The 16,653-nt window shown below is 41.8% G+C and overlaps 1 protein-coding gene across 4 annotated transcripts in view; it reads left to right on the forward strand.

Moving 5' to 3' along the window:
• The window catches only part of LOC118282502 (ephrin type-A receptor 6-like), a 291,167-nt gene that overhangs the window by 140,918 nt on the left and 133,596 nt on the right, over positions 1-16,653 (forward strand). For 3 of the 4 annotated variants that reach the window (XR_007032131.1, XM_047337335.1, XM_047337337.1), the window contains one exon: positions 8,467-8,531. Coding sequence is in view for 2 of the 4 variants with exons in the window: in XM_047337335.1 (XP_047193291.1) it covers positions 8,467-8,531 (65 nt within the window). In the remaining 2 variants the exon portion in view is untranslated. Of the gene's footprint in view, positions 1-6,139; positions 6,245-8,466; positions 8,532-16,653 lie in introns of those variants that run through there. The other variant, XM_047337338.1, reaches the window with a different exon arrangement.

The following is a 16,653-nucleotide window of genomic DNA, read 5'->3' on the forward strand; positions in this document are numbered from 1 at the left end:
TTGAATCATTACGTGGGTGACAGAGTGAGAATGTGTGAGAGCAGATCTCACAGGTCTGTGTTGAGCTGGAGGTGTTGAAGTATTTTAAATACACGTACAGTAAGTGTTCCAGAGCTGCTTTAGATGAGTTTATTCACTGAGAGAGAGTGTGTGTGTGTGTGTGTGTGTGTGTGTGTGCGTGTGTGTGCATGTGTGTGTGAGAGAGAGAATTGTTTAGTGCACATATCTTACTTCTTTTGCATTATCTTGCAGTCCAGCTGCCTATGATCTGTGTTTGGGGGGGTCACGCATTTTTCTGTGACTGTATTCCTCTTTGGTTCTATGTGCAAACACGCACGCACAACACACGTCAACATCAGTGAGGTTTAAAATAGTCTTATTGATTGTGCAGGGTCACAGCTGGATCTGCCCCCCCCCCCCCCCCCCCCCCCCCCCCCCCCCCCCACCCCCACCCCCAGGTTACATTTTATTGTTCTCTGAGTTCAATAAGAGTGATGCTACTCCCTGCTCTCCAAGACAGCTGCTACATAACAGCCTCACTCTGTGTTTTTCTCTGCCACAGATTGAATGATTGAACTCAGCTCTGCGTTCTATTGTACTCGAGTCTCTCATATTGACTGGTCTGGGACCAAAGCGGCACAATTGCACTCGTTGGCTGCAGCGGCGTGATAGCTCTGTATGGGGAAAAAAAGTGATAATAACTCTGATGGAAAAAGAAGAAGTGTCTCGTTAGGCGGTGAGGCATTCTTGTCGCTCACCTAGCCACATCACCCCGCTCTCTCAACGCATTGCTCCATTTGGCGAACGCACGTCGGAGTGTGTGGAGTGGCTCAGTGGCTTCACGGGCTTTGATAGTTGGCGACAATTCGCCGCTGGGTTTTCACGCTTATTGGACAGACTCTAAAAAACCCTGTCTTCCTCAACCCAATTCATGACCGTGAAAAGGACATCTAGTGAACGCATGTCCCTTTGTTTTGCCCTGCTCAGCCGCAGCATACACTGTGTAGTCTGGGGACAACACGCAACGCCGCTGCTCGGGGGTGTTTTGGTGTCTGATGCTTCCGAAAAACTGACAAACAGAACTCCAAAGATTGGGGATTTTCACACACGAAATTGGAAGATGTCAGCTATTTGGAGAACAATAAAAAAAACAATCACCTTTTTCTTCTCGCCTGTGTGCCTCCTCTCACAGCTACATATCAGACAATACCCCCACATCAACCCAACTGGGATTGCAGACAGTTATTAACAAAGCTCCGCTCCCTCACTACCAAGTTTGAACAAGCCTTTTTTCTTCCCCATCAGTACATCTCCTCCCACAATCTTAACTTTTATTCATTTCTCCCCCCGTTTCCCTCCCCTGTGAAGAAGCAATATTTATTATAATGAACACCCACAAATCTCATTTACTAACCTGATTTCTTGAGCCCTTGTAATTTTCCTGAGCGGAAGATTGCTTAGACCCAGTAAATCAGGAGACTGTGTCTTTGTTCCGCACTTCTGACATTTTTCAGATTGTTTTTCCTGAAAGTGAAATTCATGCATGAGAAATCAAAAAAGGAATCAATCCTTGGGAAATGAAAGAGTCCAATGAAAGCACCACATATGAATGTTATAAATATATTTTTTGATCAAATGCATCTGAGTGAGACACTGCTGGGTCTTCTGAAAGCACAAAACTGTCGTCTCATTGCGAGACTCGAAACGAAACCAGCTATAAAATCATCATGGGAATTATTATTCAAGTCTTTACACTGATTTGTGCTCATGGCTGATTAAAGTGTGTGATCGCACTGGCAACGCCCACAAGAGCACTGATACCGACCATCAATGCCGTAGAGGAAGGAGATATTCAGCAGCAGGTGTTATTTTTGTTTTTGTTTTTTCAAACGGACAATTTTGAAAAAAATACCACATTTAAATTTAAAAAAAAACTTTCATAGGAAAAAAATAATAAGCTCACTGGTGTTTTTACTTTACTTGTGGAAGCAATGCCCCCCCCCCCCCCTAAATTGGGTAATTTATGTTTTTCTAAATGGAAAGGTAATTTGAAAACTGTCTTATGAGTCGGTTGCTGTGTTGCTATGGAAGCTCAAACTGTGTTCTTCTCTATATAACTGTAGCTTTAAGTATTATTTAAAGCTCAGCTCATAGAGCACCGTTGCACTTTGCAGCCACTTGTTGCTTCAGTCTCATCAGTTAAAGTCTCCGCCGGTTTTTATATCTATTTATATTTTGCCTCTGAAGCAAAAAAAAACCAAAAACATCTGTTGCGATACGTCTTATCAAGGTGTATCCAGAAGTGCAACAAGTCATACTCAGTGTTGTAGTGGCAGTACTTGACCCAGTACACATCCAGCTAATTCACTTTCTGTTGGCATGAATTCCCTTCACAAATCTGTCATTTAAAATCACTTAAAGCATATATCACATCTAATCGACCGCATTCAAAGATTTGCTTTGCCGTCAATTATCACGTTGTTGACTGGCGTGCGGAGATGTGTTGAAAATCCTGTCATGCCTGTCAGATTGCCTCTGCTATGGATAATGTCACAGCATATCATCCCCTCATCTGCCGTGAGCACTTTGTTGACACCACTTAATGGCAGTGTGCAGTCCTCACTGAAATACTCACCCAGATCACCCAGATCAAAATGCTGTTATTTATATTATAACAAACTTGCTGTTTGCCAGAATAGTTATGTAAAGAGCTTGATTAATGTCGTAAAAATATTGGCTTTATGAAACTTGGTTAGAAGGATTAACTGTCACAACACATACTCTTCCGCTGACAAAATTCATATCATGTACCAAATCAGCCACAATTAATGTTGTAGGAGCCATTATGTTTTCTCAATTCATGTAACATTGTATAAACCAGATGATTAAATGATTGAGCACAGTCCTATGTAGCCCCTTTATCCTAACTAAACTGAAAAACCAAAAAAATTGCACCCTGATCTTTTAGCTTCACTAGATGTGTTTCCGTTAAAAAAAAGAGGTTTGTGTTGTAATGAGGGAATTTCTAGTTGCAGTGTGGTTAGATTTAGGAAAAGATTAGACCTTTTGACTAAGAAAACCTCATGCTAGAAAGCCTTTTTGTCAAAGCCTCTGCCATGTGACCCATTGAAGTGGTCCCTGACGACCTACAATCTGGGTGTAAATAGCCCCACCGGCTATTCACCCTGGGTGCAAATGGCACTGTTAGACGTGGCCTCCTGACAGAGCCAATGTTTTTGTGTGAATACTCAAACTGTTCCAAACTGAAATGTACATGAAGTAACCGCGGATGAGACGGCCGTTGGGTCTGTTGTTAGCGCTGTCGTTATTTTGTGGTGTTTGTGTGGCTTGCGTAAAAGGCTGTAGTCCAGACAAGAGATGTCTACTTGTGCTCCACATATTTATGAGTTGGCCAGCTCATGTTCTATTTATATCCAAGCAGTGGACGTCCCCGAGGACCCTCAGCTCCAGGCAGGGTCTGTGGGTGCCTCGCTGAAAGATGACTTCATGGAGGGATAGAGAGGGAAACACAGAGGGTGAGGTAGATGTATTCTATGCTGGCAGTTTTAGAGTAGATTGGTGGGGTATGCTGTACCTAACCCAAAATACACACACACACACACACACAGACACACACACACACACACACACACACACACACACACACACACACACACACACACGTGTGCAACCGTTGTTATCCGGATGAAACATTACAACACAAAATCAGGCTCATGTTGGTGGAGGGTAGGCTTCCTGTACACTGCTCCAGGTGTCAGGTCAGTGATGTCAGTTCAAAACAGCGTCAAGGTGCCAAAGCGTCCTCCGTCTTTCACACAAGTCAAGCACAACCTCTGCGATGTTGCACTTTTCACAACAGCGTGCCACACTTTTTGATCCGAACACCTCATAAGACTTTGGTCTTTTCTGCTTTTCTGAGCCCTCATCTAGTCGGAAAACACAGCATTATGAACCAACGCCGTAGGGTTCTCTCCCAGATACTTCCACACTGCCTACTACATCAGCTGTTCTTTATTTATGGCAAAGTGAGGTGTGAAACTGCTCACCGCAGTGAGCAACACCGCCGACTCTCAGCAATTAGGCCACTCTCCAGGGGCTGTGCTGCCTACCTGCCCACAGACGCCTAAAGGTGTCCATCAACACCACTGCCAGTGCCAGCTTGTCCCCCAGCCTAACACTGAAATGGCACTGACCCGGCCCTGGGCCGAAAAAAGACAGCGCTGCAATTGATTCAAGGCCAGTCAACATGGAGGAAATATTAAACTGCGCTATAACCTAGCTGAGAGGAAAGGATCTGAAGATAAAAAGATCAGCATGGAGCCTTTTCTTTGTGTGTGTGTGTGTGTGTGTGTGTGTGTGTGTTTGTGTGTGTGTGTGTGTGTGTGCGTGTGACAGGATGGTCAATCAATAGAATAATCTGCTACATTTTCATAAATCAATGGCCATTTCCTCAGATTGATGTAGCACAACAGGAGATATTAAGTGCTTCACATGTTCAAAGCACAAAGTTTCTTGTTAAGTCTTTGCCATGAAATATGATCCGGTCCTGATGATTAGATGTGGTTTGTGTTATTTTTATCTGGAACACACAACCACAGAACAGCCACGTTATGAGCAGTGATGGTCACAATGGTCAGAGAAAGTGAAAAGGCATCCGCTCCTGAAGCTCAAACCTCAATATACAGTTGCTCTAGGTGTTGATAACAAAACAAATCAGAAACCTAATGAAAGTCTTATCATACGCTCTCTTGCTGTGCACGTATGTCTGTGTCTTTATCAGTCCTCTCTCTTTGTTGAGTCAGATGCAACCGCTCCTCAGTGGTCAGTGATGTACAGCATATGCATTTTCTTTACAGATTACATTTCTATAATGTACCTAGAAGTCTTTGGGAAGGTGTATCTTTCTGTGTAGAACCCCACTACAGGAAGCATGCCATCACGTTGAATACATTCTCTGACACACCAGGAGTTTCCACTCCGTGTCTTCTTATATCCTCTATGTCGACGGACTCCTGTTTGATGAGACAGTGGGAACAGGGTGCAATTATTGTTTTTTTTAGTTGTACGTGGGCATCTTCCAGCTCATCGTTTTTGTCAATCTCACTTTTTTGATTTACTCTCACAGTCCTCATTAACCAGCTGCAAGGAGATATTTTTCAGCAAAAAAAACCAAAACAAAAAACCTCTGATGAACCTTCTGTATGCTATCTGGCAAAGTTTGCGAGCAGCTATAGCAAAGACAGTCGAGCAATAAGCTGCAGAAGAGCCACATTTCCATCATGTGATGGCAGAGAACAAAAGGCAGAGACAGAGGGAGAGTGACTTCTTCATTCATTGGCTGGCCAGAAAAAATTTCGAACAAGTCTTCACATTGCTCTGTATCCTTGTGGATGTGTAGACGGACATTTAAGTTCTTTATATGAACTTGAAAAGTGATAATATGTCACTGTTGTGTATAACGCTTGTTACACTGCCCCCAAGTGGCAACACTGGCCAATGCTGCTTTGAAACATTCTTTAATTTAATTAATACATTTAGACAATCCCTCACTCTGTTGTTGGATAAGTGGGACATTATAAAGTAGAATCTGTATTTCACTGTAAGCTTTCTCTTTTATTTTTTAAGAATATCGCAGCAGGAATTCATCATCAGTTCAGTGTTATTTTGAGGGTTTATATTGATAATGAGGACAGCACCTTGTCATGATTCTGCCCCCATGAACTCGTGTCTAGGGGACTTTTGTTTGATTTGTCATTTCTTGTGTATCTGTTGTGTTGGTGCATTGGTCCCTTGTTATTGTTTCCTGTTTTGTAACGACTTACCTTGCGTCTCGGTTTTAGTAAAGTTACCTTTATTTCCTTTCTGTCGTGACTTTTTGATTTCCTGTTTTACTTTGTGGTTTCCTTCCTCGTGTGTTGTCACTTCCTGTTCGCCTGTGTGTTTGGTGTCTTGACTTGTGTCTCAGTGATTGCCCCCACCTGTTCCTAATGTGTCTCACCTGTGTCTCGTTACCTGGGCCTCCTCGTGTCTATTTAGTCTCCGTGCTTCTCTTTGTCTTTGCCAGTTCGCCTGTGATTCTTGTCCCAGCTTGTTGGTTCCCTGTTGGTTCCCTTTTGCTCCCTGTGTTTTTGCCCCGTGTTTTTGCCTATGGTTCTCCTCTGTGCTTCCTCTTTCTACATCCGTGGACACTCTGAGTTGGATTTAGTTTTCGTTTAGACACACCGTAAGTCTGTTTCCCTGTCCTTCAGTTGAATAAATGACACCGCACTCTGTCCTGTTCCTGCATTCTACGTAACACATGTTACTATATTACATTGCATTCATTTAGCAGATTATAAGCATAATTGCAAGCGCGTTAAAACTCCTAACCTTTCTCCAAATGCTTTGGTGTTTTTAGCTGCAGTTCAGTCTGTTACAATACCGCTTTGACATGTCAAATCTATTTCGTACATCATCTGACAATCACTGTTAAAATATATATACATGTACTGTATGTATGTTACACAATACCTAACCCACACAGACGTAGAGAGGCACATAGTCACAGAATAAGCAGGAATTGTCGTATTTCTTCCTTTTATTGTTTAGGTATACATTTGTCTGCTGCAGAACCACACCAGTGCTACAAACATCGACTTGTATTTATACTTTTATATTGTGTTGTGTTTTGTTGATTCTGACAACGCTGTGGTTTCATTTCCTGAATGGTTGTTCTGAACTCTCGGATGCTGCGATGCACACGCTGTTTTGGCCTGAAACCAGACAGGAGTTACATCGTGTCTCTGCAGTTTGTCTTCCACCAGTTCTCTGGGAGACGAGGGGAAGTTGAGGAGCGTTCATGTAGTTGTGTATGACAGACACATGAGCGCAAATACAATGAAAACCTCAGTGAGCCGATACAGGACAATCTCTGTCAGCCAAGCTCCATCAGAGGTGTACTGGCTCATAACTGCGAAACAGAGATTTAAAATATATATATACACACACACACACACACACACACACACACACACACACACACACACACACACGTGTCCTTTCTCCCCCCTTTTCTTCCCTTTTCAGAGTACATTAACATAGATATAAATGTTAATTTTCTTTGACATTGCAATTTGCAAATTGTAATATCACAGAATTGAAACCACCTCCTTTCGTGTACATTTGACTGTATTAACTAGCTATCCCAGAGCAATGATGCTAATGGAGATTTATTCGGCGACGACTGTCACTGATAGAGATCTGTGTTGGTATAATGAGCCCCCCAAGGACCGCTTGGGCATTCATGACTGACTGATACTTAAAACTCTAATCATTATCCAAGTCGAATATTTGTTTTGTGGGAAATCCGTCAGAATTGAACGTGTGTAACTCTCAGCGTAACATACTGTATGAGATCTAGTCAATGGCTGCCAGGACAAGTTCAGGGATGAAAGTGCTTTGGCTTCTGATGAGCAGATTCTACAGCGGTGGTTCTTTGCATGAGAATGAAATTATTGGCTTTTAAACAAGTCTCTTGAGTCTCGTGTTTTTTATTTTTTCTGCCAGCCACCCAATAGTTTTCTTTCACCTCGTTCTTACACCTCGTTCATGACGCAGTGAATCTACACGCAACTGTATTGTTGCACACATTGTACTGTGGATTTGACACATTTGACAAGGTGACTGTGTGGGCAACGTGTAAGATTTATGGATTTTCAAAATGCATCTGTGTCTACTGCATATTCCCCAACGTTGTCACAAGTGCAAGTAAATGCATTCCTTTTTTAATTTAGTGACGTTATTCTGGCTTCATAGTGAAGGTAAATTCAGGGAGCAGTTTGTGCTTCTTTTCACAGTAAGAGAAGCTGTCCTCCTGAATTATTAAATACTCTGTCCTTGAGAGCAAAATATTGGCAACGACGAGAATATTGGCAATTTGAGAATTATACTATTATGAGACACTATGATTAAAATGACTGCATATTAAACTCAGGGGAAATGCATTACCAAAGCTCTAATTTGCATTAGTTAATACCTGGCATAATGAAACTCATATTTACATGGCAAAGAAATGGTTAAAGGCAGAATTTACCTGATAATATATTTCATGAACAGCCTCAGTTATAGGCAGCAGGGAAGCATATTGTTGTGAGTGAGACTGAAGTAAAGCTGTGGGTGGGAGCGAAGGATGGCAGGTATGGGAATGGACTGTTGACAGCAATCTGACTGCAATCCGTCAGTCCCCAAATTGTGTCGCCGGAAGCAAAACTGTTGCTCTCACTGTACACCCTGCCACGCTCATGAGGATCCGAGGATTTTGTTTCTGGCTACATAGAAAAAATGTCTAAATGAACACGTTTGTGACTGATGTTTAAATTTCCAGTGTGAAAATAGGACTTTTTGTGTGTTGACATATCGCTAATGGTCGCATTTGCCCCCCCTCCCCCTTTTTTCCCCCCATTTCAGTTGTGCTGCTGGATACGACGTCTGTGCTTGGAGAGCTTGGATGGAAGACATATCCTATAAACGGGGTAAGAAGGGCAATACTCTAGCCAATTATATTTCACTTGGCCTTGGTGTTCAAAATGCACGGCATTGTGCCGCATCAATGAGATCAATTATATCGATGTGAACAGGTCAGAACTGGTGGCAGCAATCTGCTTTTGCTCAGACCTCTCTGTCCTCCTGGGAAATACTGTGGGTCGGAGACAGATAATCAGCCTCAGTCTCTGAGGAAGCTCCCCCGTGATGTCCACTCACTCTAACTGTTCAGGCCATACTTACAAAACTAAATGCAACATTTAATAATTAATATTTTCACTACATTTTCTGCTCATGAATGACACATTGTTAAAGAACCCCTCCAGACACGTTTTGAAAATAAATACAAAAAATCTGCAAATCTTAATATTTTGTTTGCCAGGATTCGTTTGAATTTCAAAATGCAGAGAAGTGCACAGAAATCTCCTGCTCCAGGAGAGGAATGTGAAAACGCCTCTATAGTGACAAAAATTGCTCAGATACAAGTTCCTATAGTCAATGTCAGACAAAACTTTTTGAATGGAGGAGGACTACCATTTTAATTGGCCATGATGAAACCCAATTCCAACACCTATCAATCATCGCCTGTCCCTTAATCTTTTTATCTTCAGGAAGGCACATAAAAGATGTGTTGAAAAAAATCCGTAATGTTCAACCCTCCGTTGTGTCCAGTTGCCTCTCAGTTACTAGAGAAACGATGACTGCATGAGCTGTACCTGATGCTGTATTTTTGTCAGCTACCCAAAAGGGGGTATTTTCATTTTGTTCTGGCAGTAAGTGCCTCCAGCTCCAGCATTCTGTCTGGCTGAATATCTGTGAGAGAGCAGCGAGTGCCAAACTGGAAGGTATATTGGCGTCATGAAATATAGATGTGCTGACAAGAAATCGTAACGTCCTCAGATCGAAAACCTTCTTGTTTTGATCTCTGTCCTGTCAGAAAACCTGAAGCACTGATTGAAAACGTCCCCTTGTTGCATGCAGTAAGCAACAAAGGCAGAATTGGCTGACTCCCACGCCTTTGTTCACATGCGCTGTGGCGGTCATGTTTCCACACACTAACTACCAAACTCAATTCAAGACGCAGAGTGGTAAGAAAAAGGCAGAGGGTCTTTTGGGTCCTTTGACCGTCCACTGCACTCTGTGACTGTGTTCGGTCTTTGTTTGTGGGCATGCTTAATTCCCATTTTCTCAGATATAAGGGTTAGCCATCAGTGTGTCCTTGTCAAGAAAATGCCAGGGATGTTTAACCTTCTTTTTTGCTGCACCTTTCAAAATGTCAAGTGTTAAGTGTTTTGTCTAATGAGGTAAATGCTTATATTTGCAGTTTTGATCGGTGTCATATCTCATCAGTGGTGAGCTCTCATGGTAGTATTTATTTATTTTGTGTCAGATGTCTCTGATATCTGATGAGGGGGAAAAAATCCTTTTAAGAATATGATTCTAAATATTTCATTATTTAATTCAAAGTGATGTAGACGATGGCCTTTCTGCAAGTCCTGACATTCCAGAAACGAATGCAACATGACAGTTCACACGGCAGATTATCCCACGTGATATTGGTCTAATATAATGACATCCAATGTCAGATTATTAAACCAGCGTTTGGAAATACAGATATTTGACTGTGACAACATTAATTTTATCAAAACTTTGAATATACAGAGTATTTCAAGATAGAAAAATGAAAAAAAAGTGGTTGAGCACATTCAAGAATATCTTTTCAACATGGTTTGACATGAAGCCCTCCTCTGTTCATTCATATGCAGAAATTTAGCATGTGCTAAAACGTTTGGCCATTCAGGGGAAACAATAAATGAAATGAATACATATGATGACATGATTGTTTTCATAATTATAGCATTCCTGAGCAGGTTGTTAGATATGTAGCGAATGAGCCATAAATCTTTAATTGCAAAAGCTGAGGGTGCACAGCGTGAAATACAAGCAGCCAACATCACAGAGGGAGGTCAGATGTAGCACATCAGCTACTTAAATCTGTGTAGAAGATTGAGTGTAAAAAAGTTAAAATATATATATATTTTTTTAAAGTAAGTAAGTAGTGGCTGACAGAGTAGGGATCATGAAAAGCTACCACCTGTCTGCAGCATTATTAAGTGAGTGCAAGTGAAGTAAGGTTGAGTTTAATTGAGCTGTGGTAGACCTCCATAGAAAACTTTTTTGGGGGTTTGTTTTAGCTCTGCAGTGTTTTCGCATTCTCCAGTATCCACACTGTGTGGGTTTTGACTTTAAATGATCCTCAGCAAGAGGATCCCTTAGGTCCCACCTCCCCTCCTCTGTGTCTCTCTTTCTCTCTCTCTGCGAGGCCCTTTGTGGCCCATATCAGGGTTATGGAGGTGATTACATCATGTAGGTCGTGGTGACAGCCGCCCACAGCGTTGAGGAAGAGGAGAGAGAGAGAGGCTGCTGCCACCATGATTAAGCTGTCAGCCCTATCCCCTCCTCACTCATCCACTATCCTCCGATTTACCATTAATATTTAAGGCATGGAGGTGAGAGAGCCCGAGGGAAGGTGTGGAGATCTGGGGAGGTAAAATAGTTTAAATCCCCCTTACTACCTCGGAGCCAGAAAGAGGAAGTCAATCTCCACCATATTAGACACAGCCTGGTATCAGGCCGATACAGCAGTACGCCATGTAGCTGCCTGTCACAGTTACACTCCGGTTCTAGTTCTGGACACAAACTAAACTAAAATATGTCAGTCCTACCCAATGCACACCTCAAAATAATTTCAACTGCTCCGGCATGACTACCTGATGAAGAGTTTGGCAGGAGTGTAGTTGGTCACATGAGGTGGAATTGGAAATTGAGGTGTATATACCTGTAGATGGATGAGTTTTTTTAAACAAAAGCTAGTAAACAACTCTTGTTACAAGAGGAAGGCGAGTGGTTATGTAGAAGAGGAAGGTTAACCACAAGTACACTCTTGTGGTCTGCCAGCATTACAGCACAGTGACAGGACACTTGATATCCACCAGGAGTCACACTGAATCTTGAAATGTGTAACGTCACATGGTTGTATATAGATTCGGCAGCTTTATGACTCAGAGAAGAACTAATGTCCCTTTCACCTCTATCAGTATCTTTGCCTCAGGTCTCTGACTTCTATCCCCTCATCCAACAATACTAATTATCCTGTATCCACACACACACACACACACACACACACACACACACACACACACACACACACACACACACACACACACACACACACACACACACACACACACACACACACACACACACACACACACACACACACACACACACACACACACACACACAAAGAGACAAAGAAAACCTGGCATTACACTGCAGCAATGATAACTTGTGAGATATACAGTAGTTGTTTTTTTACCAATAACCAAATTTTGAGGCACAACATAATATTTTCTTGAGAGCAGGTTAAAACATAAACGTTTCCTTTTTTTTTTTTTTTTACAATACTCACTAAGCATATTTGTCCTTTTTATCGGCACATATATACTCTCGCTACGTCTTCACCTTTGCATTTGGGAGACACTTTGTCGTGGTGAGAGTTACAGGTAATATTTAGATGTCAGGCTGAGTATAGTATAAAACTTTATTTAGCAATGCTGCACTGTAAATTCCCTGCAATGGGCACCCATTTATGTTTGATTATCACAGTTGCCTGGGAATACTTTTAATTACAGTGAAAATTACAGGGAAAGACAGACACTTTAATCAATTAATTAATTGTGCCCGGTCTCCCCAATTCCTGGAATGTATTTCCCCATAGGCCCACATCTACGGTATCTCCGGCACAGTGAAAAAGCTGTAAACTGTTGTTTACACACTGTGAACACGATCATATGTCTTGGTCAGGCGCAGCTTTCAGTTCAAGGTGCCCTTTGATTATTTTTTACCTGCTCTGATTGGAAACTAAATTGACCTGTTTCAAATTGGCCAGAAAGAGGGAAACCGTGTAAGAAGGCCTGTTGTTTCTTAATGACTTTCCTGAAAGTGGGAATAGCCTCTGAGTTAGAAAACACATTCACCCTCAGAGGATTCACTCATTAGTCTTGTGCATATTGAAGAGAAATTGATCGCGTGTGTGCGCGCGTATGCGTATGTGTGAATGCCAAAGGCAAGTTGATAATTTAAAGGAAAAAGGTGTTGAGGTTGTTTTTCATGAAGGGGCCAGACTTTTGTCTCTGTTCTCAGTCTTTCCCTCTGTGTTCTTGAAATGCTGAATAGTGATAAAGGGCGTCAGAGGGGTGAATGAGAGCGAGAGAGAGAGACGGAGAGAGGGGAAGGGAAAGAGGGTTGGTTTGGCGTCTGCATGCAGCCACAACAAGCTCCACTCAGAATGGGCAGGCACACTGCTGAAATATGCATGAGTCATCTCCCCTGTGGTGGGTGGTGCTGGTGGTGCACTTGTGTGTAGGGGGGTTATTTATTAAATTACATAAAAACAGCTTTAAGGGATTAGGAGTGCCTACTGTTGCCCTTTGCTTTCACTCATTGACAGTATAATGGAAACTGAGCAAAGGCAGGTCTGGCAAAAAAGAATGAAAGCCGTCCATCATTAAAAGCAGTGGATAATCCTATTTGTATCTGTTGTCGGAGATCCCAGGCAACCAATGAGTTACATCCATGGAAAGAGGATGAAAACAGCACCAGCACTATTGGTTAACTTATTTTACTGCTAAACATCAGGCTGATACCTCACAAGTGTTAAGCTCAGAGCGAGACATTCATCTCAGAGTGTGTATGCAGGTGAACGAAAGGTGAATGGGCGTGTAGATTATTCATGAGGGGGTCAGAAAGAGACAGAGAAAAATGACACCATTCACCAAACATTCAAGTGCTTACATCCTCAGGAAGGCGTTGATACACGCTCTCGAGCCTCTCATCTTCTGCCCGATACTCAACCTTAATCTTTTTATTGCAATATCTAACCACAGTAATTGATTGCGACTACATGACCTAAGGCTTATCTCAAAGCACTTCCTCCACCCCTAATACTATTAGCCTTGACAGTGAGACTGCGCAACAGAGGGGAGAAAGGAAAATCTGGATGTCAAGTGCCCTTCATAGCCCAGATAAACTTCTCTAAGGCCTGCTGCTGAGTGATGGCCGGCAGCTCCACGAGAGAGAAAAAGAAAAAAAGAGCGGGAATAATCCAGAATCACTCAACTTCTCCCCATGGAGGCTCTAATATAAAAAAGGTATGATGATTTAGCACACCAGTGTTCATCTCAGGGACCTCTGCCATAACCAGGCTTAAGCAGTGCCGGGGGATTCCTTAATTGGCTTGTTTCTTGTCAGGGACACACCGAGGCTGATATCTAATGCGCTCCCACTCGGCATCTTGCTGACAGCAGAACATATCCTGACAGCTTTTTGGGCTAACCCTCACACCGTGTGAGGAATGCAGTGAAGAGAGAGAAAAGAGGCAGGAGGGAAGTAGTCGACCGGATGGATGCAAATGGAAAAAAAAAGAAGGGGGAAATGGAGGGAGGGGAAGAGTGAGGAGGTTATTAGTGCCTAGCTGAACACAGGAGCTGAATACATGAATATGGGAACTACTGGCAACCAAGGAGGGAAAAACGAAATATGTCTGCTGGTAGAGTTTCGACAGACAGACATATGTCTCTTCTCATAAGTGAAAAGCTCTGGAAATCGTTTGTAGAACATTATGTGCCAAATCCAAACAGGTCAATAGTTCAGTCTAGATATAGAATACTCAGGGAACACAAAGACTACTTTGTTAAATAAACACCCAGTGGCGCCATATGACATCCAACATATCAATAGCATTTCAATATATTTGCAGACCTAGTTTTGTCACTATTAAATGTTAGGTTCATTCTCAATACAATATAATAACCGAAATCATTTGGCATGTCCATTCTTATGTTGCAACAATGCTTTTCTTATTTTACAATACACAAAAAAGGGGGGGGGGGGGAGAATGCACAGTCCTATGTCTAAGTAAAAATGCTTTCAGAAGAGTGAGTTTGGTCAGATCAAGTGGCCATGTTCATCCCAGTATTATAGGTTTATCGTTAAAATACCCTAATACTGGCATTGAACGTTAAGTCTGCCAAGTGAAACGATAAATAGCAGATTATATCAGCTATAACTAAGTGACCCAAATGCGGAACTGCAACATGCCTCGTTTAGTTTGTCAGAGAGAAGCTGCTCTGTAGCACCACTTTTTGACTGTGCCTTTGCATTTCATCAAGGCCCTAGAGTTGTGAGCATTTTTTGTATTTTAAGGCAAGACACATTTTACTTATATAGCCAGACAAATCACAAATTTGCCTCAAGAAGCTTAATCTGTGTAAAATCAAGAGAGTAGAGAAAAAACGAGAACACCACGTGGACAGTTGATAGTCTGCACGTACATTCAACCTTCCACACATCGATCTGGAAAGTAATTCATAACTCAGGGAAATTGCCTGTTACAGTTTTGTATACGCTGAATCAAAATGTAAAGCTTATTTGTCGGATAGATCTAAAACTCCTGTGTTTGGAGCCAGCAGCGAATGAAAGTGAGATGTGCAGAGTAACTGGGCTACACCTGTTCAGATACACATTTAATCGTAATTTTGCTTATCTCATTTTTGGTATGAATGTATAATGATATAAAGATTCATATTATTGATATTTCATCCTGCATGTTGGCAAATGATATAATTAAAAAACATGCTTCATTTGGTGTTCTTTAAATTATCATTTGACATGAAATTACCTTATGAAATAGTTTCGGTTTAGAAAATTATTATTCTAATAAACTGCTTTGTTATATTGAACTCTATATAAGTGTAACAGCACTATATTCACTTATTACGGCCCAGTGCTGTGGCTGTTGAACCCTGCGGAGAAGATGGATCTACAAATCTCCTGCATATTGACGTCAATGCACTGGGGGGGGGGGGAACTGTGTATGCCCAAAAAACTCTAAATGCATAGCCAAAAGGAGACAGACAGAGAGCAAGATTAAGAAAGGAAAAGGGACAGACAGTGGGACACACACACACACACACACACACACACACACACACACACACACACACACACACACACACACACACACACACACACTCTATCATGCGCACACCTGAAGAACTGTGAGGTGGCCCAGTTAGAGGGAGCCTGCCCAAGGTCACAGGCCTTTATCTCTATAGGCTGTTTACTCCTGTCTGTTTCACTTGACTTGCATCAGAAATATATTATGGTGACACTGATGCATGTAGCTATATTCCAAACCTGAACCTCAACTCTGCACTTTTCTTGCAATGGATGTATTGCAGTGCCAGCAGAGTGATCATAGCCCCAAGTTCACACCATGCAGACAAAAACACTTGGCTCGAAAAAAGGATGAATCGTGTGGAAGTATTCGTGGATGCATTTACTGCATTCGTATAGTTTTCAGACTTTTAATAATATTTGATGATGCTAGTCACAATTGTGTGGCTGATTGTGGTGCTGTGGATTTGCAGATGCATTATTTTTTTAACCTTCCATTAAAGCAATCTAAAATGTCTTTTTTGTGTCAAAATATTCAAATGCTTTTAAGCCCTGACACCATCCATGTACATAATCCTGCTAAATGATATGCTACCTTTTTTATACCACTGACATTTGAGATGTCTGAGTGGAGAAATCATTTCAGTGGAATGTGGGAAGACTCGGTAATCAGCAACGTCAGTAGCTTTTGAGAATATTGTTTGAGTGAATGTCAGTGGAGAAAATTAGGTTTGTATGATTTTTATTTTGATACAAGACAGTGGCGGGACATTTGTGGTAAAGGACTACATTTTGTGAATAAAGTTATTCCTTTATAAAGTAAATAAAAGGTGAATTTACAGCAGAACTCTTGATTTACAATCTTTAAAGTCTGGTTGCTACAATGAGGTCTGGTCAAAGAAAATGAGCTTTTCGCCGAGTAGTGAAAATGGGTCAAAGAAATCAGTCTCCTGTTCATTGTCAGTGGACCATTTCTAAAACATATCCCTTGTCCTTGACCCTGATAACATTTCCATGTGTCCTTCTAGACTGTCAGACAAACACAGATCTGATTTCAATTCTCCAAGATACTAACATATTTAAATTATGTAT

Source organism: Scophthalmus maximus, chromosome 14, assembly GCF_022379125.1.
Source record: "Scophthalmus maximus strain ysfricsl-2021 chromosome 14, ASM2237912v1, whole genome shotgun sequence".
Taxonomy (NCBI): Eukaryota; Metazoa; Chordata; class Actinopteri; order Pleuronectiformes; family Scophthalmidae; genus Scophthalmus; species Scophthalmus maximus.